Genomic DNA, 24,229 nt, shown 5'->3' on the forward strand with positions numbered 1-24,229 from the left:
GGGGGGGGGGGGGGCCCTGGGAGGTTCTAGGCCACTGGCGAAGGTTGTGGTTGTGCCGCTGGTGGTCCTGTCTATGCATGGATGTAGGATTGTAGTTCCACGAAGAATCCCGCCCAGGTGAAGTTGCCCGAGACCGCATTGGGTCCGGCGGCGCTCTCTGAGGGCCCCCACTGAGGGGGGGCTGAGTCGGGAATAGAGAGGTCCGGGGTAGTCTCACTGGTAGATCCGGAGTCCTCTACAGGCTGAGGGGGGACCTTGTCTCAGCTCCCCGAGCTTCTTTGCACAACAGGCACAGGGCAGAGGTCACCTCGGGCTGTGCTGCTCTCAAATGGCATGCCGGGCAGAGGACTGGGCCTTTAGCCGTCTTGGACGGCGGTGCCATGATTTACATGTTTATCTTGTACAGATGCGCGTGCCGAGAAGCCTGGTTATGCGTTCCGGGTGTGCCTACGTTGTGCGCCTAGGAACGGAAGATGCGCGTGTGGCTGTGCACATGGGCCTAGTTGTGTGCTCATTCCCCTTTGTGCGCGGCGCTGTACGCACACGTATTTTATGTGCCCAGCTCGCTGCTGTACGGACAAGCGGCGACTAAGTGGGGGGAAATGGTGCCGGCGACCACGCGGGCAAGATGGCGGCCCCCCCGGAGGGTCTCCACGTGGGAGGACCCTCGAGCCAGATCGGGGTCTAGCCCGGACGGGGCTGCTCAACATGATTATACAGACGCCGGAGGGGCGATCTGTGCGGTTATCCGAGCCTCGGAGACCAGAGTCTTAGAGAAAAGGTTTCTACCTTACCTTGTCTCGGTGCTTCCCGCTCTCTTGCCGGGCGGTCTCCAGCTGCGGGGGGAGAGGGGAATACCTTCACCGCCGCACTTGGTCTTGCACCCGCTGCCTCTCAGCCGCTCCCTTTTCAGGGGGCTAAGTCCACGCTGGGTCGGCGATCGGACTGAGGCTGCCTCTCAGCCACTCCCTTCAACGGGGGCTAAGTCCATGCCAGGACAGAGGCTTACCTTTGAGGGATCTCGGAAATCACCTCAGGAATTCTCAATTGGTGGAGGGACCCTTAGGTATCACCACAGGAGAGCAGGGCTTGTCTGTAGGTAAGATTCTTTCTTTCTTCTTTGAATTTGGAGTTTGGTTTTCTAACGCTGTACAAGCATGTGTGAAGTCCCGAACTGCTATGGAGACGGAAAAAACTGAAGAACAAAGCCTCATGCACAGGTATATGTAGTGCTGACGTCAGATTGAAATCTGACTCAGTTTCCAACTGCTATCAGGAGCACACTATACCCATTGGTCCTGAGTCCATCTGCTACACGCTAGGAAATTAGAGATTTACAACTAACTAATTTATACTTATTATTTGATATTGGCAAAGCAGGAGGTACATTCAAACTAAACTATCTACTTTGGCTGCATACAGTGGACACATCCATAGTAAACTGAAAATATATGAAAGCAATGATGGAATCTATGGACTTCTTTCATCGGCAGTAGCAAGAGTTAAAGTGAGTGAGCGTCGCCATATTTAGCCAATCACATACCCTTCACTTAAATCTACAATTCTTTATTTATTTTTTTAAAGACATTAACTTTTGGCATGCAAGGATTATAATCTGAAAAGCCAAAATTCTACCCACGTATTTTCTGATGAGGGGGTTTTTTGGAACTGCAATTCATAATCTGATTTTAATGATCCAATAAGTGGAGGGTAAGTACGGCTTAAAACACCCAAGCAGATTCTGAAAATAATACAATGCACTCCCATTTAGTTGCAAAGTATCCAAACTAGGTTAGATGATGGACAGGTCAGCAGAACAAAAATCAGAAAAATGAGCATGCCTCTTGAAAAATAGGCTTACCTCCTTTCCAAATTTTGCAAACAGTGCAAAGCAGGCAAATCTTTCAGGATCTTCAGGACATTTCTTGTGACTATTTGGACTTACGCCCTGCCAATACAAACATTATATTATGCTAACAAATACATGGTAGTAGCGACACATTTGTTTCTAATCATCATCCTCTCTCTCTCTCCTCAAAGTTCTTGGAAAGGAAAATTGGTTCTTACCTGCTACTTTTCATTCCTGAAGTACCACAGATCAGTCCAGTTAAGTGGGTTTATGCATCCCTACCAGCAGATGGAGGCAGAGAACAAAAACTTTGAGGCACTGCTACATAACAAGAGTGTGCCACCTGTGGTCCTCAGTATTACCTGTACCCAAGCCCAGATGTCTACTTTAAACCCCAATAAACCTAGGGCAAACAGAGTCCCCTGAAAAAGCTAGGCCCTCTTAATCTGACAGAATGTACATCTGAAATTTTGTACATTTCTCATTACTCTGAATATATCACATTATCAGCTCAGCAACATCCAGACGTGAGGAAGTCTTTTGAAGGATTGGGAAGGGTCTCTGGATTGATCCGTGGTACTTCAGGAATGAAAATTAGCAGGTAAGAACCAGTTTTCCTTTCCTGTTCATACCCTGATCAGTCCAGACAAATTGGATGTACCCAAGTCCCTCTATTCTGGGAGGGAGCTCAAGAGACTTGCATGCAACACACTTTCACCAAAAGACACTTCCTCCAGTGCCCACACATCCAAGCAGTAATGTCTGGTAAAAGTGTGAAGTGAAGACCATATCACCGCAACAGAAATCTCCTGTGTAGAAAGCAGCTGACACTCCGTCCACAAGGTTGCTTGCACCCTAATGGAATGCACTCAACTCCTCCAGCACCAACCGGCCCTTACAGATATAAGCCGAAGCTATCATCTCTTTCAGCTATCATGCAATAGTGCCCTTGGATGCTTTATTTCCCTTCTTAGTACCACTGCACAGGACAAAAAGATGATCAGATCGCCAAAAGTCATTTGTCACCTTAAAGTATCACAAAAGAATTCTGCGCCCATCCAGCAAATTAAACTTCCTCGCCATAGGAGCATCCGCAGACAAATACGGCAAGGCCGGTAACAATCACCTGGTTAAGGAGAAAGGAGGAAACCACCTTAGACAAGAAAAGAAGGAACCAATTGTAAAGAAACCCCTTTCTCCGAAAAATGCAAGAAAGGGTCTCTACATGACACTGCAGTTCGAAAATCCTTCTAGCTGAACAGATAGGCACCAGGAGAACAGCCTTCAGGGTTAAGTCCTAACTGGTTCAAATGGAGGACCACACAGCACCTGAAAAACTAAGTTCAGAGTTCATGCTGGACAAATATTCCAAAATGGGAGAAAGCCCCTTTGAGGAAACAAGCCACAATCCAGATGGGACACCAGCAGTCTTCCCTGAATCCTACCTCAAAAGGAACCTAAGGCTGCCACCTGAACTCAAAGGGAATTATAGACCAAACTGTTAGTCAAACTGCTTTGCAAAAAGGCTAGAATCTGCGGAATGCCAACCTTCAAAGGCTGCACCTTTTTCTGCAAACAGCAGAATTCACAGACTCTCCACACTTGACTTAAGCCAAAGACGTGGAAGGCCGCCTTGCCTGAAGCAAAGTTGCAAACACAGGCTCCAAATAACCTGTCAAGCGGAGCCATAGTCTCTCAAAGGCCAAGCCGCTAGACAGAATTGAATCCTTACGGTCTGAAAATACAGGTACCTGATGCAACAGCTTTGACAGATGGGGCAAGCAAATGGGACCATCCACCACCAAAAGAAGGTCCACAAACCACGGCCGGTGTGGCCACTCAGGAACCACCAGAATCACCCTGCTGGAATGAAGCTTTATGAGCAGCAGCACTCGACCTATAAGAGGCCGTGGTGGACACGTGTACAGCAACAGGTGCGTCAGCCACAGGAGAATGAGAGTGTCGACGCCCTCCAATCCGACCTCTCTTCTGCAACTGAAAACCACATTTCCTTAAATCGCCATGAGGCCCACCGCTGATCTGCTCAGCCTTGCCTGAGTCAAAAAGGCGGCCTCCGCCGACAACTCCCACTCCCCCAGATCCAGATGCTGCCTGCTGTGGAAGTCCGCTGGCACATTGTCCACTCCAGCTAAATGGGAAGTTGCTACACTTGCCAGATGTTTTGCCACCCAAGTAAAAGTTCTTGCGCAGCCAGCGCTACTAGATGACTTTGTTCTGCACTAACAGTTGATATATACCACTGTCGTCGCATTGTCCCAGAATGCTCGCATTGCCTTGTCTTGAATGAGGGGGAGAAACTCCAGTAAGGCTCTGCGCACTGCCCTGGTTTCAAGAAAATTGATGGACTAGGTTGCCTCCTCTGAAGACCACTGCCCTTCAATTAATGATTCGACTTTAAGTGGCTCTTTGCCAGATTCGTCACCCAGTCCAATGAATCCAGGAGCTGCCAGACCCAATGGATTGAGTGACAACACTCCATTTCTGACTTTGCCCGTACTAACCAATTGACCAGGTACAGGAGCACCAGGATACCTTCCTTCCTGGTGCTACCACCATCACCTTTGTGAACGTGGTAGCACCACGTGTGCGGCTCGAAATTGGAAATGCTCCCCCCAGGAGCCTGAATCTCAGGAATTGCTGGTGTTTGGCCTGAATGGGGATATGGAGATAAGCTTATGATAAGTCCAACAATGCCAGAAATTCCCCGTTGCCCACTGCCGCTACCACCTCCATCCGAAACCGCAGCACCTGGAGGGCAGCACTGACCTTCTGCAGATTGAGAATGGGCCAAAAAGTCCCCTCCTTTTTGGGCACCACAAAGTATACAGAGTATCGACCCCACTGACAATGGCGCGCAGGAGCTGTAGCCGTTGAAACGTCTCCTGCACCGCTTCTCACATGGCCTGGGAGGCACAGTGGGAGATTACAAAGGCGTCCCTGAGCGGATGAGAAAATTCCAAGGCATAGCTGTCTTTCACCACTTCCAGGACCCCCTGGTCCGATGTGATCTTAGTCCACTTCTCTTAAGAGGGACAGCCTTCCTCCAATAGCCTCTGGAGAGGAGCGAAGCAGCCACCTTCAATGATCAATCTTACTTCCACCTCCCCCTTGGAGGCCTACCATCCCTCGGAGGCCTGCGTTGGGCTCAAAAAGACTGCTGCCTGCCCAAACTCTGCTTTTGCACCAACAGCCCTGGGCTCCTGCTAGCGTGAAACTGCCTCAATTCTCTGAATTGAGCTCACGGACTTCTTGGGGGGTTTCTTGTTCTCAGGCAACATATTACCCTTCAACTCCCCCACTTGCTTCATAAGCTGCTGCAAATCCTCTCGAAAATAGCAGTTTTCCCTTGAAGGGGGAAGTTAGACGCACATCCATTGACCAATTTCGTAGCCATAGGAGTCTCCTCGCAGTTACTGCTATCTTCTGGTGGAAGTCTGGATCATGTCGTACAGAGCATCAGCCACAGAGGCCACTTCCATCTCCAAGGGGGTTGCCTGCGCTGCCTCAGCCGCAGTCCCTTACCACTTGGTGTGCCAGTGCACACAATTACATCAAACCTCCGCACACCACAGCATGAAGGCTCCAAGCAGAAACCTCAAACCATCATTGAGCAGGCTTTCCAGATTCCGAGCCTGGACATCTTTTAGAGCTGCCTCTCTGGCTACCAGAATGGATGTTTTCTCCAGGATTCCAAGATCTGCTTCAGCCAGGAATATAGCTTCGCCATAGCTCTCGCTACCTGCAGGCCCACCTCGGGAGATTCCCCCTCCTGATCTACCAGCATCTTCACTGTTATCGGCAACGGAAAGGCCTTAGGGGGGACTCCTTAATCCCTCCAGGACCGGGTCATCCCTTCATTATCCGAGACCTCCCAGGTTCGTTCTGGCAAGGGATATAACTTAACCATAGCTCTGGCCACCTTCAGGCTCGATCCACTAACTTCTTCACCTTCTTGGATAAAGGAAAACTGCCTTAGGAGGCCCCAGCAATCCCTCTAGGATCGGGTTCACCCCTTAATCCACAAATCTTCCAACACCTGGGGAACCAGCAGACTTGACTCCTCCCTGAGGAACAACTAAACTACCTGAGGGCAGTCACCCTCAGCAGTCCGGACGTCATCGAATAGGATCCACTAAATCGCTGATCGGGACCTTTTCCAGCATCACTGCAGTATCCTGCCACTGATCGGGTCCATCCGACTCATCTGAAGTTCCCCTGTCCTCAGTCGTGGACCGTCCCAGCCCAAGGAGACACAGGATCCCTCCATAGAACCCCTGCTTCCCCCCCCCCCCCAAAAAAAAAAGGCTTTTTAGTCACAAGGGGTTTCCTGGGAAGCAGTCAGATGGATTCTGCCTCCTTCTTAGCCAAATAGGCCGTGTGAAAAAGCAGAAGATCATCCACTGAAAACCAAATAGTTAAGATAAAAGTATAAAATCCTATTAGCACGGAAGAACAGCAGCAAGTAGAAATCTTAAACAAGTTCTTTTGCTCAATACTAAGAAAAAAAGGGGAAGGTCACACATCTAAGATCAGAAATGGTTCCTTTATGAAGAAAGACTATGTTGCGATCCTGCCCACAATATGGTGGAGGGAGTTCTTTGAGAAGCCCCCCCGCGGCTTGCTGTACCCTGTGCTGCCCCCTGAACGAGAGCGTGAAGGAAAAAAAAAGGACTTGGACTGTTTAGGGCAGTCCTCCGGCAGCTTATGAATCTGGTTGTCTCCTAAAGATTTGATAAGCTGTTCCAGGTCCTCCCCAAAAAAGCAACTTACCCTTGAATAGGAGAGTGCCCAACTGCGATTTAGAAGAGAAGTCTGACGCCCATTTTCGCAGCCAGAGGCAGCATCTGGCCGACACCACTGAAACCATGGCTCTGGCCTGCACCCTGAGGAGAACATAGAGGGCATCAGCCCCATAACCAACCGTGGCCTCCAGCTGCTCCACCTGTTACGCCTCTGCAGACGGGAGGGTCCTGTGTGCTGAGTAGTTGTTGAACCCACCTGAGACTGCTACAGATTGTCGCCCAAACACCGAGCGTTAGAACTTAAAAAATCCTTTTGAGATGTACCTCCAACTTCCGATCCTGAAGGTCCTTCAAAGCAGTTGCTCCAACCACCGGGGGGTGGTGGTTCTCTTTGTGACAGTGGTCCGGGAGGGGATAGAGCTTGCCCATTGCTCTGCCCACTCGTAAGCCGGATTTCGGAGCTTCCCATTCCCAGAGAAGTAACTGCATTAGCATAGGCTGAAAAGGGAAGGTACGTGGAGGGGCTCTCAGTCCTACCAGGACAGAGTCCATGTTACTGAAAACCGGGGTACTAGTGGCTTCCGCCGGAGGGGCATCTATGCCCAACTCAGCTAGAACAAAAAGGGATGAACGGGTCCAGCTCCTTCCGTTGGAACAAGCCTAAGACCCGCGGGTCGTCCCCTTCGACCGGTGGATTCTGAGTTAAAGGATCTGGCTCCGGGAGCTGAGGAGGTGGGGGTAGGAGGATCCGGCAGGTTTTGCGCCCCTGGTATGGTCCGAACCCGATTAGTCCCCTGGGAATCTGGGAACTTGGGTCCCTGGTCTGGGCAGGTGGAGGGCCTATAGGAACCTTCACAGGTGGGGGATCTTTGGGGGGAATCCTCCTGCTGCAGCAAGCTGGCAACATAAGCTCTGTGTAGTAAAAGTACAAAATCAGTAGTAAAATGAGAAGGGGCTTTCCCTGGAATTCTGGAGAAGGAGAAGAGATATGGTCCTGAGGGCCCAGGATCAAATCCAGAGAGTCCATGGGGCTTAAAGCCGGAGGGGATTGATGAACTACAGAATCTCTTCCTCCGTCTGGCAAAGAAACAGGCTCGATATGTGCAGGAGACCAGCAGACCGGCTCTGCACATGTCGATACAAAATGACGATCGAGGCATCGGGGGGGGGGGGGGGGGGTGAGAAGTTGTCGCAGGAACGGCAAAGTCCTGTGCCTGGCTGCTGCGAGCGGGAGAGAGAGAAAACTGCTCTCCGCTCCTTCCCCCATAAGCTGCCTGCCCTTGTCCAGGGTACTGATTAATAAAAAGTTAAAATCTTTCCTCTTCCCCCCCCCCCCCCCCAGACAGCTTAAAGTGACAGAGGAATTTTACTTCTCTGACAAGAGACCCGAGGCATGAAACTTCTCAGGGGTCTCAACGGGGGAGGGACTGGACTACCAGTATCACCCCAGAGCCAGGCAAGAGGCCACCAGGAAAAGGGTCCTAGGCTGAATAAATCAAGGGGACAGGACCCTCCTAGGCCCAAGGAAGAGCGAGGAGTCAGAACAAAACTGCTCCTAACGACTGAACCTTTTTTTTTTTTTTTTTTTAAACTTTTTAAACAATGGGAATTAAACTAATACTTGCTTGATCCTTTATAACTAGAGAAGGAGGTTAAGAGCTTCCACAAACCAAAAACTGCTACAAAGAAAGGGATCCACAGATTCTGCTATCTGCATCTGCTGGAGATAGAGAAATACTGAAGGGACACAGGGGGAGCACTGTCCTGATATAGGATACCTTTTGAGTTTTTCTCTGTCTCCATCTGCTGGAAAGGAGGCTCAACCCACTGTCTGGACTGATCCGGGTACGTACAGGGAAAGACAGTTTAAGAAAACCAGCAAGCAAGCAGAGGAAGGAACATCAAACTGGTTCTACATAAACTGTTGTATTCAATGCCAATAAGCCTACCAATAGGAAGCTTATTCTTCAGATATGATGAACTAGAATTCGGGAAAAAAAGAGCCTTAAAAGTTAGCTAATATTGTATGCTAAGAGCCATCTCAAACCCCTGTTCACCAATGCCAACTTTTCACAAAGGAAAGATGCATATGTGAAAAAAAAAAAACTGGTCAGTAAACATGGCTGAATTCTATTATTCTGGTGTGTAAATCCACACTATATAGATCTGTGCCTGTCAGAAAAGTTTGCATGAGGCTCTAAAATAAGGGGGGGTTAATGTTATAACCCCCTGTTACAACATTAACATTAACCCCCTTATAACATTTGTTATAAGGGGGTTAATGTTATAACCCTCTGTTCCTTGTAAACCGATATGATATGATCTGTATCATAAATGTCGGTATAAAAATAGTACTGAAAATAAAATTAAAAAATAAAATTCTACCATTTTGTGCCTAAGACATCACCAATTGAGTAACATTCAAAATAATACAAAACAATTTTACTTGTGAAAATACCTTCTCCTCTTTTGTCCACAGAGTCTGAAACTCTGTCCCAACCAAGGTCAAAATAAGCACAGACACACTAAAATTCCACCATATGGTAAAGACCTGGTTCTTTTGACAAGCCTACCTCTCTTGGATAGCAACATCCTTGTGGTCATTTTTAGTATGCTAAATGCACTCTCTCACACCTCTACCTCCTTGCATTCCAACACTTTGGCCCTCAGTAGGTATACTATATATTTATACTGTATTTTATGTATTATGCATCTTATTCATGTATTTATTTATTTAACATTTTTATATACCGAAATTCATGTAGCAATGTTACATATCATTTCGGTTTACATTATAACGTTAAAAACACGCATGAAAGAGTGCGATTACATCGAACAGGTACATGAAACTTGGATCAAGAAACTTGGGAAAAATAAAATAAAAAGTAAGATAAAATACGAATACAATGATACTAAACAGAAAAGAAAATTAATACTGAAACCTGGCTAAGTGTCTTGGTGTCACGGAACTTGGTGTACATGTTTGGATAGAATGAAGGGAGATTATTGGTATGGATGAAAAGCTTGTTCGAATAGCCAAGTTTTGAGTCTCTTTTTAAAGGTGATTGGGCAAGGTTCCTTCCGGATAATGTATTAAATAATCTGGTAACCCTGTACAGACTACTCCTTTCTTCTCTCCATTTGTTTAGGTCTGTCATATTTATATAGATGTAAATCATTCGATAATCTGTATCTTGCTCAAAATATTCCAATAGGACAGCAAGTAACAAATCCTCAAATATGCAAGAAAAAATGTTCTTACCTCAAAGTATTTTATTCTGTTTGCAATTTTCATTGCAACTGAGAGTAGTTTGTAAAATCCACTAATAAGAGGCAACCGTGTTGATTGTAAAATAAGTTCATAGCCAAAGCTATACACCCACTGTTCAAAGAATTCAACATGTTTATCCTTTAGAATTTCTCTGAAAGTAGAAAAGAACATGCTTAACACTGAGAAGCTTCCATTACCTTATCATGAATTTTACTATGTTTTTTGCATCCAACAGTTTCCCCCTGCTCCTTTGGGCTTCCAGCTGAACTGGAACCAGGGCTAAGATGCCATGAACCTTTAATCTCCCTCCCCCCCCCCCCCCCCCCCCCCCAAATCACCTACCCCCCATCAGAAGTCCTTAGCCAGGGCCAAGCACTAGGGCTCTTTCCAAAGCTCTGTAATCCTGGGCACTAAATCCAGCCACTGAATGTTGCCATTGCACGATGATGGGGGATGTACTCTCCTCAGAGGCTGTGAATGCTGCCTCTGGCTGGCCCAAAGAACAGAAGAGCTGACACAGGACCAAAACTCAGGACCTCTACATGGCAGAGTAAGTGCTGCCACCATGCCAGCCCTTGTTTTACTGTCTATGTAGGTATTTCACACAGAATTATTTAAAATTTGGATAGTACTGTGTTTGAGCTAAAGACCCATAACTTCTTATAACACTTATTTTCAATCTCAAGACACATGCAACCTACCCTGTCTTTATATAGACAAGCAACTGTAACAGAAATGAACATGCTCAATAGGAAAATTGGTTCTTACTTGCTAATTTTCATTCCTATATTACTACAGATCAGTCTAGACTCCTGGGGTTTTGCCTCCCTTCCAGCAGATGGAGACGAGAAAGTTTTGCAGGCACTGCCTCTTAATCCAGTGTGACACCTGCAGCTCCTCAGTATTAATCGATACCCAAGCAGAATTTGAAAATCCAAAACTTCTAACAAAACTACCTCATGAAAACCCCCGGAACGAGCAGAGGATAGAGAAAAAAAGAAACACTTTCATAATAGATATAAAAAGAAACCTATGCCATTCTTCAGAAGATTCCAAATATTAAAGAAAAAACACAGATCGAGCAGACTCTCCACAATGCTCTCTCATTTCCCAGGCGGGACTCTAGACTGATCTGTGGTACATTAGGAATGAAAATTAGTAGGTAAGAACCAATTTTCCTTTCCCTGTACGTACCCAAATCAGTCCAGAATCCTGGGATGTAATCAAATTTCCTTAACTGGGGTGGGATTGCAAGAGCCCAGCTCAAAGAACACGCTCACCGAAGCTACCGACAGAGGTTTGGACATCCAACCAGTAATGTCTGGCAAAGGTGTGCAATGATTTCCAAGTAGCTGCCCTACAAATCTCCTGAGGCGACAACTGACATTCCACCCAGGAAGTCACTTGGGAATGGGTAGAATGAGTCCTTAACCCCTCCGGGATAGGACGACTGCACAATATGTAAGCAGAACAGATCACTTCCTTTAACCAAATCACAGTTGTGGCCTCTGAAGCTTTTTGACTCTTTTTGGCCCCACTCCATAGAACAAAAAGGTAAGACAGTCTTAAGTGGTTAGTAACCTCAAGATATTGCAACAAGGCCCTCCTGATGTCTAGCCGTCGCAACTCCTTAGCCTGAGGCATATCAGCCTCCAGATTTGAAAAGGCCAGACGTTCCTCTGACTAACTCAAATGAAATGCGGAAATGACCTTAGGAAAGAAGGAGGGATCCGTCTGCAAATATACTCTGAAGTCCAAAATTCGAAGAAAGGGTTCCCTGCAAGACAGGGCTTGGAGTTCATACACTCGCCTTCTGAATAAATAGCTACAAGGAAAACAATCTTTAAAGTGAGATCTTTTATGGTAGCCCTTTTAAGGAGTTCACAAACCACCACACACAAGCTAGAGAATGAGATTGAGGCTCCAAGAAGGACAAATCTGGTGAGTAGGGGGCTGTGTTTCGCTCCTCTGAGGAAAAGCATAACGTCCAGATGCCCCTTCAACATTGCCTAATAAACAGCCTAGGGCCGGCACATGAACCCTCAAGGAATTGAAGGACAGGTCTTTTGATAGACCCTTTTTCATAAAGGCTAAGATCTGTGGCCATCGACGCTCTCTTAAGGGCAACATTCCACTCCGCACTCAGACTCTCCACACCCTGACATACACCAGGGAGGTAGAGGTCTTGCGAGCGCGAAGAAGCGTAGCAATAACATCCTCCGGATATTCTTTCTTTCTTCATTGCCTCCTTTCAAAAGCCAAGCTGCTAGACAAAAGCCTTAGGGGACCGTCCACTGCGAGATTGACTAGATCTGCAAACCAAGGTCAGCGAGGCCACTCCAGGGCCATGAGAATCACTCTTCATGGGTGGATCTCTATTTTTCTGAGTTGGGCATTTTTAAAGAAAACATCTCTACTTTAATAAATATTTGAAAAAGATCAAGGCATCTATTCTTCTTTGTTATCCTGACGGCTATTATAGATCGCCTACTAGAGGACAGGGCAGAAACACGTAAATCAGAACTTTGTGAGGCCAGGGCAAAACTAGGGCATCTACTTCTTCCGCCCCGATCTCCCTTCTGCGACTGAAGAAGTGGGGCACTTTAGCATTCTTGAGTGTCACCATAAGACCCCACCTGTTTTGAGATGAGGGTCATTGCTTCATCCGATAGCTCTCAGTCTTTGGGGTTCAACAGCTGACGGCTTAGAAAGTCTGCCTGCACGTTGACAGAACCCGCTATATGTGATGCCATTAACAGGGCGAGATTGTGTTCCACCCAGGATATCAGCATCTCCACTTCCCTGGCCACCGCTTAACTCTTGGTGCCCCCTTGGCGACTGATGTAGGCTATCATCACATTGTCTGAGAGAACTTGGACTGCTCGATTGCTCAAGAGTGGAAGGAAGGCCTGAAGTGCCAACCCCCCAGCCCTCATTTTCAATAGATTGATAGAACACGAAGTTTCTTCCGCCAACCATTGGCCTTACACCGCTTGGGACTGACACTCTGCTCCCCAGCCGGAGAAGACTGGTGTCGGTAGTGACTACCATTCCTCGTGTCAAATGTTCCTGTGCAAGCCACCATGTTAGACTGGAACTGGCTGACTCAGTAAGCGGAAGAGGGAGATGAAACTGCTCCGACTTCAGGTCCCACTGGAAAAGCAGTGCCCTCAAAGAGGTCTCATATTAGGAACCAATTCCAAGGTTAAGACCATGGAGCCCAGGACCTGCAAATAATCCCAGACCCTGGGGGCCCTGATCTCCAAGAGGTTCCAGACCTGTGACTACAATTTGCAGATTTGCTTCTCTGTGAGGAAAACTTGAGATGGGTGTTGAAGTGTGCTCCCAAAAAGTCCAAGACCTGAGAAGGAGTCAGGTGGCTCTTGGCGAGGTTGATCATCCAGCCTAGGGATCTCAAGTAGTCCATGACCAGATCCACTGCCTGACGGCACAGGTCCTTCAACTTCGCCCAGATGAGCCAGTTGTTCAGATATGGGTGGACCAGGACACCTTGCTTCCTGAGCCCTGCCACCACTACCACTACCTTCACCTTGGTGAACATTCTGGGGGCAGTGGCTAGACCAAAAGGCATAGCATTTGGAAATGCTGACCGAGGACCATGAAGCTGAAGTATCTTTGATGATCTGGGTGAATTCCAATGTGCAAATAGGCTTCAGTCAGGTCCAAGGATGCTAGAAAGTTCTTGCTTCTCATGGCCACTATAACTGACCTTAGAGTTTCCATCTGGAAACGGGGCACCATGAAAGCCACGTTCACCTTCTGTAAATCCATTATGGGTCGGAATGATCCCTCCTTTTTTGGTACCACAAAATAGATGGATAATGTCCCTGGGAACGGGAACAATGGCTCCCATCATTCTCAGCCTGTGGATGGTCTGTTACACGACAATCTTCTTCTCAGGGGAAGCACACAGGGACACCATGAATAGACTTCTTAGAGAATGAGCAAATTCTAATGCATAACCTTTTTCTATGATGCTTAGAACTCACTGGTCCATCGTGATCTTGACCCACTCCTCGTAAAAAAGGGTCAACCGACCTCCGATAGCTGGTACTGAGGAGTGGGTCGGCCAATTCTCACTGAGCAGATTTTGGACTAGAAGGTCCTTGGCCTGTGCTGTCGTGGTTGGCTTGCCGGTTCTGAAAGGACTGGGACCAGGACTGAGACCTCCCCGAGGCCTGCCTCTGGCCTGCACCCGGAGTTCTGCTTTGACGGGGCCGCCTTTGGTTCCAAAAACATGAATGTAGTTGAAAGAGACCCTTGGATCCTTTGGGTCTGTCTTTGGGCAACTTGTGCACCTTTATTCTCCCCTGAGGTTCTTGATAAGCTGTTCCAAGTCTTCTCCAAAGAGGTTTGCCCTTGAAGGGGAGAATGCCCAACTGCACCTTGAACGAAATATCTGCTGACCAGTTCCGCAACCATAAAAGCATCTGGGCCAAGACGGCCGATATCATGGTTCTCGAAGAATTGCACACAAGATCATATAAGGCATCCGCCCCATAAGCAACCGCTGCCTCAAAGTACTCCACTTGCTCAGACTCCTCCGGTGACAGGTCTTTAGTACTCTAACTGCTGCACCCATCGTAAGCTGATACGGCACATAAAGCTGCTACACACCACCGCTCTGATAGCCAGAGCGAACACTTCAAAAATTCGTTTCAGGTATACCTCAAGCTTCCTGTCCTGAAGGTCCTTTAAAGCCACTGCCCTAGCCACCAGAATAGTAGTCCTCTTCATGAACGCGGACACTGAGGCATCCACCTTGAGTACTTTAAGAAGCTCCAGCGCCTCTGAGTAGGGGATACAATTTTGTCCATGGCTCTGCTGACCTTCAAGCCAATCTCAGGAGTGTCCCACTCCCTGACGATTAATTGTCTTACCATCGTATGAAAAGGGAAGGGGTAGTGGCCGGACCTTGCAGACCAGCCATGACCAAGTCAGGGTCCTGTCCACCAGTGGCACGGGAATCCCCAGCTCCACTAAAGCATGCGGGATAAGAGGGGTAAGCTCCTCCCACTGAAAGGCACAGCACTCTGGGATCATCCCCCTCCAGGGGAAGCATTGTTCCAGGGTCCTCCTCCACCGGGGCCTGCCCTGACATAAGCGGAGAGTCATCTGAAGGGTCCCCTGAGGGTACCTATGGATCGATGTCCCCCATTGCGTGATCACACCCGATAGGGGCCCTGATGGTACAGACCCTGTTGCCCCTGCTGAATCAGAGGCAGCAGGCTTCTTGCTGGGGGGCTGCGTGGTTGGGCTGCGATCTGGAGGAAAAGGTCGCTTGGCACTTTTACACAAGAAGGCCTGACGCATTAATAAAATAAATTCCAGCAAAGGGGGAGGGGATCCAGCTCATCCTGCCACGGGATCAATGTTCCCCTCCCCTGCCCCTCTATTCCTTCCCCCCCCCCCCCCAGGGCTTCCTGGAGCTGTAATGTACCAGTGACAACATCAGAGGAAATTCCCCTCTCCGCACCCAATGGAAACGAGTTGGCCTCAACCGAAGGAGGAAAACAAACCAGACATGGCTCCCGCTGCTGGAAAAGGGCCCCCAAAGATCCCCTCCATGAGCCCTCCCCACGAGGGTGGCATTGAGAGCACAAGCCGGCCCGGGAAAATAATAAGAAAACCTCCCCACAGGCAAGGCAGCAAGAGGGACGCGGCATGATACAGTCCCCCAAGGAGTAGTGCCGAAAAAAGGAAGGCAACAAAACCTTTAAAATCTTCCACTCTCTGACTTTTGGGAAGCGTCGGAGACCCGGGAGAGCAGAAAGCATGGCTGGACTGTCTCTCTCCTGTTTCCTTTTTTTTTTTTTTTTTTAAAAACCTAAGACAATCAATACTTCCCTCATTGGCAGAGAATTAGAAGAACTTGTGCTGGGAGGGGAGGGAGCTAGACCACTGGCTATCAACCCTGCTTACTCCAGCCTGCAACCATCTGCTGGAAGGGAGGTAAAACCCCAGGAGTCTGGACTGATCTGGGTACGTACAGGGAAATACTGATACTACAACTTTAAGTGAGGTTCATCATCTTCTCTTTCATATCTGTACCAAGCTCATCATTCAAAGAATTCCAAGCACTTGTTCCGTAAGAAAGGCACTAAAGTCTGACCAACTCTTCCACTATATTGTATATACATGTACACACTCAGACTTCAATTCACTCAGAATATTCTTACTCCATACAGGAAACTGTGGCATATGACTCAATCTTTCCAAATACCAAATATGATAAAACCAGATGGTTGGAGTGGATTAAAAAACCTCTCAAGTATGAAAAGCCAGAAATGTATACCAGCACCGGAAGAGAGTCCACCATTGACAATTCACTAATCCCATTCACATATCAGCCTCCCAGGACAGATTCACCTGAATACATATGACTCATTTAGTTGCTTCCCAGAGTTCACAGACCCAAATATATTTACTTCTGTCTCAGCGAAAAATAAACTGCTTGGATATATATTATTTATAGACAGTATATCAAAACCAAATAAATATATAAAGCTTGCTTGGAGATCTACCACTAGTGTACAGCACTCATTCATTTCAATGAACATTATCAGCACTTAAAAACTTTCCCTGATTTCTCATAAATGCATGTCTTTAGGGCACAGTTTACCAACAATGCATTGACATTAGTCACTATCATTAACCTCACTTCCTAAACATGAATTAGCCCCCTACTATATTTTCTATCTATCCCCTACTAATGCATGCAAGTATTTCTCAATACAAGAGAGGCAAAGTAGTCACCAAAGCAATTGTTAAATTAACTAAAAGGTGACAGTCAAATTTGATTACAAAATCAATTACAGACAAATTCATATAAATACAGAAAAAACATGTTATCAAAATATAAGGTTATATCAGAGACCCGCATACAATTTGCAAAAGCAATTAAACTTGCTTTTGCAAATTAATTGTGTGAGTCTCATTATAACCTTCATTTTGATAATTTGTTAATGATTTTTCTATATCTTATGTGAATTTCAATAGGTTTTTTGTAGGATTTGTAGATTTGTAATTCATTAGTTTTTTATACAATTTGATTGATGAATTACCACCTTCTGGTTATATAAGCAAATAGGGATATATATTCAAGATACACAACCATCACAACATGCAAACAGAAAGGAGGTGCAAAGGAGACTTCTATGCAATGCCATTTCCCAGTGTGAGCAAGACTACTGACTGTACTCTTGTTTGTGTTCCCTAGATAAAAATAAGTAGATAGAAGCTATCAACTAACAGTAAAGATTACCATAGTTTAAACACAAAGATATGCTATGCCAGATTTGCTAGTCAGCTGTCCAATGTCTGTCACAATAACCATGTGCTGAAAGAGAATAAACTTTATGAACAAATGTACAGATAACATCTGTAAGAAGGTTCTTCTAAGTATTTCTTGGAAAGGATGGTTCTGCATAAGAGCGTGTGTGATATAGTAAAGCATGTCTTAACATACCGTGTTTCCCCGAATATAAGACAGCGTCTTACTTTCTTTTTACCCCCAAAAGTCCCACTATGTCTTACTTTCAGGGTATGTCTTATATTGGAAAAAAAACCTGAGTGTTCAAAAAAAAATTATTTTTAAATACCTGTCGGAGGGCCGCGTGGGTCCAGGCGGCTGGCGGCGGGAGCCGGGTGGTCGCGTGTTAAATCTAGGCCGCGGGCGGATGGGCGCTTGTTCCAGGCGGCGGCGGCGGCGGGGGGGGGGCGGGTGGACGCGCGTTAGTTCGAGACGGCCGGCGGGCGGCGGGTGGTCGCGTGTTAAATCTAGGCCGGGTCGCACAGGCGCGCATTCATTCACTGCCGGTGGGGGCTGCCTCGGCTGCCGGTGGGGGCTGCCTCGGCAGCCCCCACCGGCAGTGAATGAATGCGCGCACAGGCCCACAGCGCCTGTGCGACCCCTGCGATTCGGCGCTGGGGGCTGCCGGTGGGGGCTGCGGCAGTGAATGAATTAATTCATCCAGGCGGAGGAGCCGGCTGCTTTCGGCGCTCAAGGCTGTCACATGCTGTGACGTCACGGCATGTGACTGCCTTGAGCGCCAAAAGCAGCCGGCAGCGGCAGCCGAAAGCAGCCGGCTCCTCCGCCTGGATGAATGAATTCATTCACTGCCGCAGCCCCCACCGGCAGCCCCCACCGGCAGCCCCCAGCGCCGAATCGCAGGGGTCGCACAGGCGCTGTGGGCCTGTGCGCGCATTCATTCACTGCCGGTGGGGGCTGCCGAGGCAGCCCCCACCGGCAGCCGAGGCAGCCCCCACCGGCAGTGAATGAATGCGCGCCTGTGCGACCCGGCCTAGATTTAACACGCGACCACCCGCCGCCCGCCGGCCATCTCGAACTAACGCGCGTCCCCCCGCCCCCCCCCCCCCCCCGCCGCCGCCTAGAACAAGCGCCCATCCGCCCGCGGCCTAGATTTAACACGCGACCACCCGGCTCCCACCGCCAGCCGCCTGGACCCACGCGGCCCTCCGACAGGTATTTAAAAATAATTTTTTTTTTAAATGACAGGTACGTCTTACTTTCGGGGGATGTGTTACATTAGCCGACCCCCCTAAAATTCCCACTACGTCTTACTATCAGGGGTGTCTTACTATCGGGGAAACACGGTAGATGCCCTCTGTGATTTTATTTCATGGCCTGTTATGTTTGGCAGAATATACCAAATAACCATATCTTTCCCACACCTTTATCCACGGATGGTTTCTTTTGTATATGGTTTGGATGAAAATGTTGATAAATTCTATAATATGACAGAATGAATTGAGAATGTGAATTCTAAGATGTGTAGTGAAGCTATATATTGCATGTGATGGTAATGGGCTTATTAGAAATGTTTTCTTCAGAAATAAAAGCAATTCAAAGTAATTGACTTTTTATTTTGGTTGGTAAATCATAGTAACAGTGATTTGTAAAACTGATTTGTAGGATGAAAAATAACGGATTTCTATTTTCATGACTTTTTAAGTTTGCTTTACTTGTAATTTTTTACTAGTGTTATGTGGCCAAAACTGCATTTTAAAAAAGACCTTAAAAAAAGTGTTTGGGGTTTGGCATACTGGAAAGTATTAGTGGCCTCATGCAGTTCCTTCCATGCTGGCACTGGTGTGGGAACAAACTCCGTAGTTCCTTCTCCCCCTATTCCATGTTGCTAATGCCATGAAAACAACACGCATATCAAAAGAAGAATAAGACTCGTAGATAGAGCAATGAGACTTGTAAAGTACTGTGCTATTCAGAATAGCAGCAATCCTAAAAATCTACATGTAAGTATGTCTGACCTTTGCAAGAAGCACCCTCTGAAAAGTTTAAAAAGAAAAAAGAAAACTTTTTTTTATAGTCACATATTTGCTTGAAATCTAGACCACACTTTTAAAAAACACTGGATTGGTTTTATTACGGCAATGACCAGATCTCATGAATTATGGCAATTCCAACATTTTCCAAATGGTAGGCAAAACCAATACCTGCAAAATTCTACCAGATTCACAAAGGCTGTAAAATCTTTCGGTTTAGTTGGCTGCAGGTTTGCTGCTGGATCTGATGTAGGAATCACCAAGGCACTGTCATCATCAGCTTCATCCTGAAAGTCACACCACATTTACAATGTTACATCCACGTAAAAACTAAATGGCTAAAACTTGAAATGACAGCAATTATATATATTCTATCCCAGTATAGAAAATGAGCAGGAAAACTGCTCACACCATACATTATTTTTAATTAGCAGAAGCATACAACAAAGTACATTAAAACAATCACATTTGTTGCTGAGCGCATTTCCAGCACAAACTACTTTTCTTATGTTCTTTCCCTAGATGACAAGCTCAGTAAAGTGAAAGTTGGAGAGGAAGTATCAACTGAAAATGAACTTCTCAGTACCATTTTTCTGGCAGCAAGTGTTGGTTCAATAACAGCCACTGCTACCCCTCAAAACCCAGAGCTTCTGTGATGCACTTAAGCCCTCGCCAACAATAACAGACTGACACAAACAAACGTAAGACTCCTACGCTGCAGTGTGCAGCACTGTGGCCAAAAAGAGACTGTCATAGCACTAACTTTTGAAAATAATTTCTGGGGACAATTCTACCTGAAAATAAAAACTAACTAAGATTAAATCTTTAGCTTGTAATATGAGTCATTGATAAAAAGGTCTTCACAAATACCTAACTTGATAGACTAGAAAATCTACCATAAAATCATGTGCAGAAGAAGAAATCCACATAAAGCTGAGTTGCTTTCCTGTAACAGGTGATTGACAAGGACAGCAGGATATGTAGTCCTCACATCTGGGTGATGTCAGCAACGGGGTCTGGCACTAGAGCCTTATTACAAAGTTCTTTGAACATGCTCTACTGAACATGTGCAAGAATTCTCATGTTGCAGTGTGCTTGTGGGGCCCCTCCCAGTTCGGCATTTAGCTAACAATTGGAAAAGCCAACAGGATAACTGTAGGGTAAATTTCCAAAGGGATTGTTTTGTGCTAATTTACCTTAGAAGCACAAGATATATTGCAAGAGAAGAACTCAGTAACCCACAATTCAGGAGGAGCCACCATCTTTGCTGGTGGCTGAAAAATAATTGCTAAGGGGAGAAGTAAACTATTGGGGTATATTCTTCAGCGTGTGTGTGTGTGTGTGTGTGTGTGTGTGTGTGTGTGTGTGTCTGTATTAAATAGCTAGTCAGAAGGCAGGCAAAATAACCAGCAGTTTTATGTGTTTGTATTAAATAGCTAGTCAGAGGGCAGGTAAAAGCCCGAAGTTTGTGTGCTTTGTATTAAATAACTAGTTTGTGTGTCTGTCTTTCCCTCCCTCTCAACACCCCTAGCTTATCCTTTGATTTATGGGCAGGTGACATTTTCACCCTTAAAAAAAAAACAAAACAAAAAACCCACAACTTAATCAACCAACCTTTTAATTTAAATTCAGAAATTCCCCATGCCTTATCAGGAGTTTAATCATTCCCTTGTAGGTCACTACCAGATAGTGAATACACTAATACATTTAGAGGAACCTAATTATACACATTCCTACTCCCATAGCAACCTAAACTTAACTAGGAACTGAACAAATTTAAGATGAAGGCAGCAATCCAGCAGCCACCGGGGGGGGGGGGGGGGGGGGGGTCTCAGTCTTCGCATCGAGTGTCACATGTATGATTTTTTTTAGCCGCCGGTGAGCGTTTGTATGTGTGCACCTGGTACAAAGAGTTCCTGTCTCTCAGAGAGTGAGTCTGATCTCTAGAGGCTAGAATGGCAGACCTGGAGAAGCGGAGGCAGACCAAGTATTTAGATGAGATCTTCAGGGACATAATAGCCAAATCCCAACTCTAATCTGGCAGCCCTGGTGCTGCCTTGGAGAAGGAAGGTCTCCTGGTCAGAGAGCATCAACCTGGTGCAGCAGGAAATGATCCTGAAGCAAGGACCTGCTCTCTCCAGGTGGTGCATTGTCCTCTTGCACCAAGGATGTGTCTCCCAGGGCTACTGCCCAGGAGGGAAGGGGGTTAGGTCAGCCGTCTTAGTTGGTGCTTTGATTATTAGGAATCTAACCAGCTGGGTAGCTGATGGGGGTGAGGATTGCCTGGTAACATGCGCCTACCTGGTGCGAAGGTGGCAGACCTCACACATCACCTAGACAGGATTTTAGACAGTGCTTGGGAGGAGCCACTTGTTGTGGCACATGAGGGCACCAACGTCATAGGAAAATGTGGGAGGGAAGTTCTGGAAGCCAAATTTAGGCTCTTAGGGAGAAAGCCAATATCCAGAACCTCCAGGATAGCATTCTCTGAAATGCTCCCTCTTCCATGCACGGGTCCCCCAGATGTAGGCAGAACTCCGGAGTTTCAATGCATGGATGAGACGATAGTGCAAGGAAGAGGGATTCAGTTTTGTAAGCAACTGGGGAACCTTTCAGGGAAATGGGAGTCTTTTCCGAAGCTAAACATTATAGTTGGAAGGAAGGCAAACTGATTACAGGCATGGTTAAAAGGTGAGGTAAAAGAGGTTATTTTAGACAAAAAAAAATCCTTCAAAAATTGGAAGAAGAAACCATCTGAAGAAACAGGAAAAAGCATAACCATTGTTAAGTGTAAAACAATAAACACAGTATTCAAGGTGCGGTCTCACCATGGAGCGATATAGAGGCATTATGACATTTTCCGTTTTAACCATTCCCTTCCTAATAATTCCTAAAATTCTGTTTGCTTTTTTGACTGCTGCAGCACACTGAGCCGACGATTTTAAAGTATTATCCACTGTGATGCCTAGATCTTTTTCCTGGGTGGTAGCTCCTAATGTGGAACCTAACATCATGTAACTATAGCAAGGGTTATTTTTCCCTATATGCAACACCTTGCACTTGTCCACATTAAATTTCATCTGCCATATGGTGATTTGGTGATGATGAAGAATCACTAGAATCTAAATCAGGAGGGTCCCTCAGTGCAGCTGCGACCAGCAGAGCTGGAGATTTTGGTCGCGGAGGCAGCTGCTGCGGCGATAACGGCAGCGGGAGATTCCCCTCCCCCCGCTATCTGAACCGCTGAAGAGAGTGCAGACAAAATGGCATCGTTTCCCACGCTCAGTGGGAGAGGCAAAGGAGATGCAAGCGGCAGGGCTGCAAAGCCCATAGACACCGTCCGACCCCGAAGGACCACCCCCCCCCCCCCCCGGGACTACCGGAGAGCCCTTCGCCGCCGGGGATGCAGGCTGCGCACAGCCCATCCCGTGAAAGCCGACCATGACCGGAGCCGCAGGCCTGACAGGCCGCCCTGCACGACATGAGTCAGTCTCCGCGAGAGACAAGAAAATGAAAACTGTCAAAAAAAAAGAAAGAAACATGCCAAACCACCCGCTCCTGCCGGCAAAAGTAAAAGAGAGCGCGAGCAAAAGCCCCGAAAACGGGACGCCTTCCTGTTTATCATCTTTTTTTTTTTTCTTAACCTGTCATGGTGTCTGCCGCTGAGGCGATCCCGTTGGGGTGAGTGATCCGGGCTCCCCGGCATCACCCCAAGCTCTAGTGCACTGGTAGCAAAAAGGGGCCCTCGACCCTAAGCCACTGTCTGGGTGCACACCGGGAGGGATGGTCCCCTCAGAACATGGCCAGCTCCCGGGAGCCTGATGGATGGTTTCTCACAATCTTGCTTCTGTGTCTTTTTTTTTTTTTTTTTTTTTTAAACAACTTTAATTAAGGAAAACAAAAATCTCTAGCTTTAACTCCAACTTTTTTTTTTTTTAAGGAACTAATACAGACTGAGTGTTGCACCCCTACCATCTGCTGGAGACAGAGTAATACAGGCAGACTGTGGGTGGCACCTGAGTATATATATGGCAGAGCCTGTCAAAACTTGCTCTGTCTCTATCTCCTGGTGGGGAGGCAAAACCCCAGGAGTTTGGACTGATCCGGGTACGTACAGGGAACCCCTGTTTGAGGAACATATTTTCCCCAACAGTTCTGAAAAATATTTTTTCAATTTCGCTTAAGTTTACTTTCACATCTGTATGAGAACAGGTGAAATACTTGCATTCCTGTTCAATTTATTTTTATTCTTTTTCCCTATATTGTCTTTTCTTAAGGTAGCAATATTTTCCTTTCTACAACAATTTCATACATGCTTCACTCATACACAACTGTAATGTTACGACCAATTTATATTCCCACTTTTAAAGCACATGGCGAGGTATTAAGCTTTTCTTTCAAAGTAACAGAGGTGTTTTATTGAAATTCTCTTTTCTTCAACAAATAACTCCAACTGTCAATTTCTGCCTTTTTACTGGATGTTACTGCCTTTCATAACATCACAGTAAAAGAAAAAATATATATATTTCTTTTTATGCTGTCTAGATTTCCACAATATCTTTCATGAAGTAGTCTTGGTTGAGGAATTAATTCCATTTATTCAAAATCATCCATGACTTCAAATTCTCCATGGTAGCTGATTACATTACCCCCAAAGTGTCCTTCCACCACTTTGGTTTTAAATAAAGGAAAATTGGTTCTTGCCTGCTAATGTTTGTTCCTGTAATACCACAGATCAGTCCAGACAAGCGAGTTTATGCATCCCTACTAGCAGATGGCAGCAGAGAACAAAAACTGAGGCACTGCTTCATAACATAAATAAGAAAAAAAAATCAGCCTGAAGAAGCAGAATCAAAGTCGTTGCTCATATTGAGTGCCCAATGCAATTAAGCACGACAGCTGCACAATTCTTCCCTAGTGTGCCTTTTTTTACACAGCCCCTCATTTAAATATTACATCAGGCACTAGGCATGTGGCTCCACACGCATTAGGAAAACGGGCGCCCCATTTTCAGCCTGCATC

At 46.5% G+C, this 24,229-nt stretch overlaps 1 protein-coding gene across 2 annotated transcripts in view; it reads right to left on the reverse strand.

The window, feature by feature from the left end:
- The window catches only part of PRKDC (protein kinase, DNA-activated, catalytic subunit), a 683,602-nt gene that overhangs the window by 527,204 nt on the left and 132,169 nt on the right, over nucleotides 1-24,229 (reverse strand). For both annotated transcript variants that reach the window (XM_029591248.1, XM_029591249.1), the window contains exons 17-19: nucleotides 19,379-19,494; nucleotides 9,875-10,034; nucleotides 1,862-1,948 (exon numbers count right to left, since the gene is read on the reverse strand). In XM_029591248.1, coding sequence (XP_029447108.1) covers nucleotides 1,862-1,948; nucleotides 9,875-10,034; nucleotides 19,379-19,494 — 363 coding nt within the window. The remainder of the gene's footprint in view (nucleotides 1-1,861; nucleotides 1,949-9,874; nucleotides 10,035-19,378; nucleotides 19,495-24,229) is intronic.

This window comes from Rhinatrema bivittatum, chromosome 2 (genome assembly GCF_901001135.1).
Source record: "Rhinatrema bivittatum chromosome 2, aRhiBiv1.1, whole genome shotgun sequence".
NCBI classification, from domain to species: Eukaryota; Metazoa; Chordata; class Amphibia; order Gymnophiona; family Rhinatrematidae; genus Rhinatrema; species Rhinatrema bivittatum.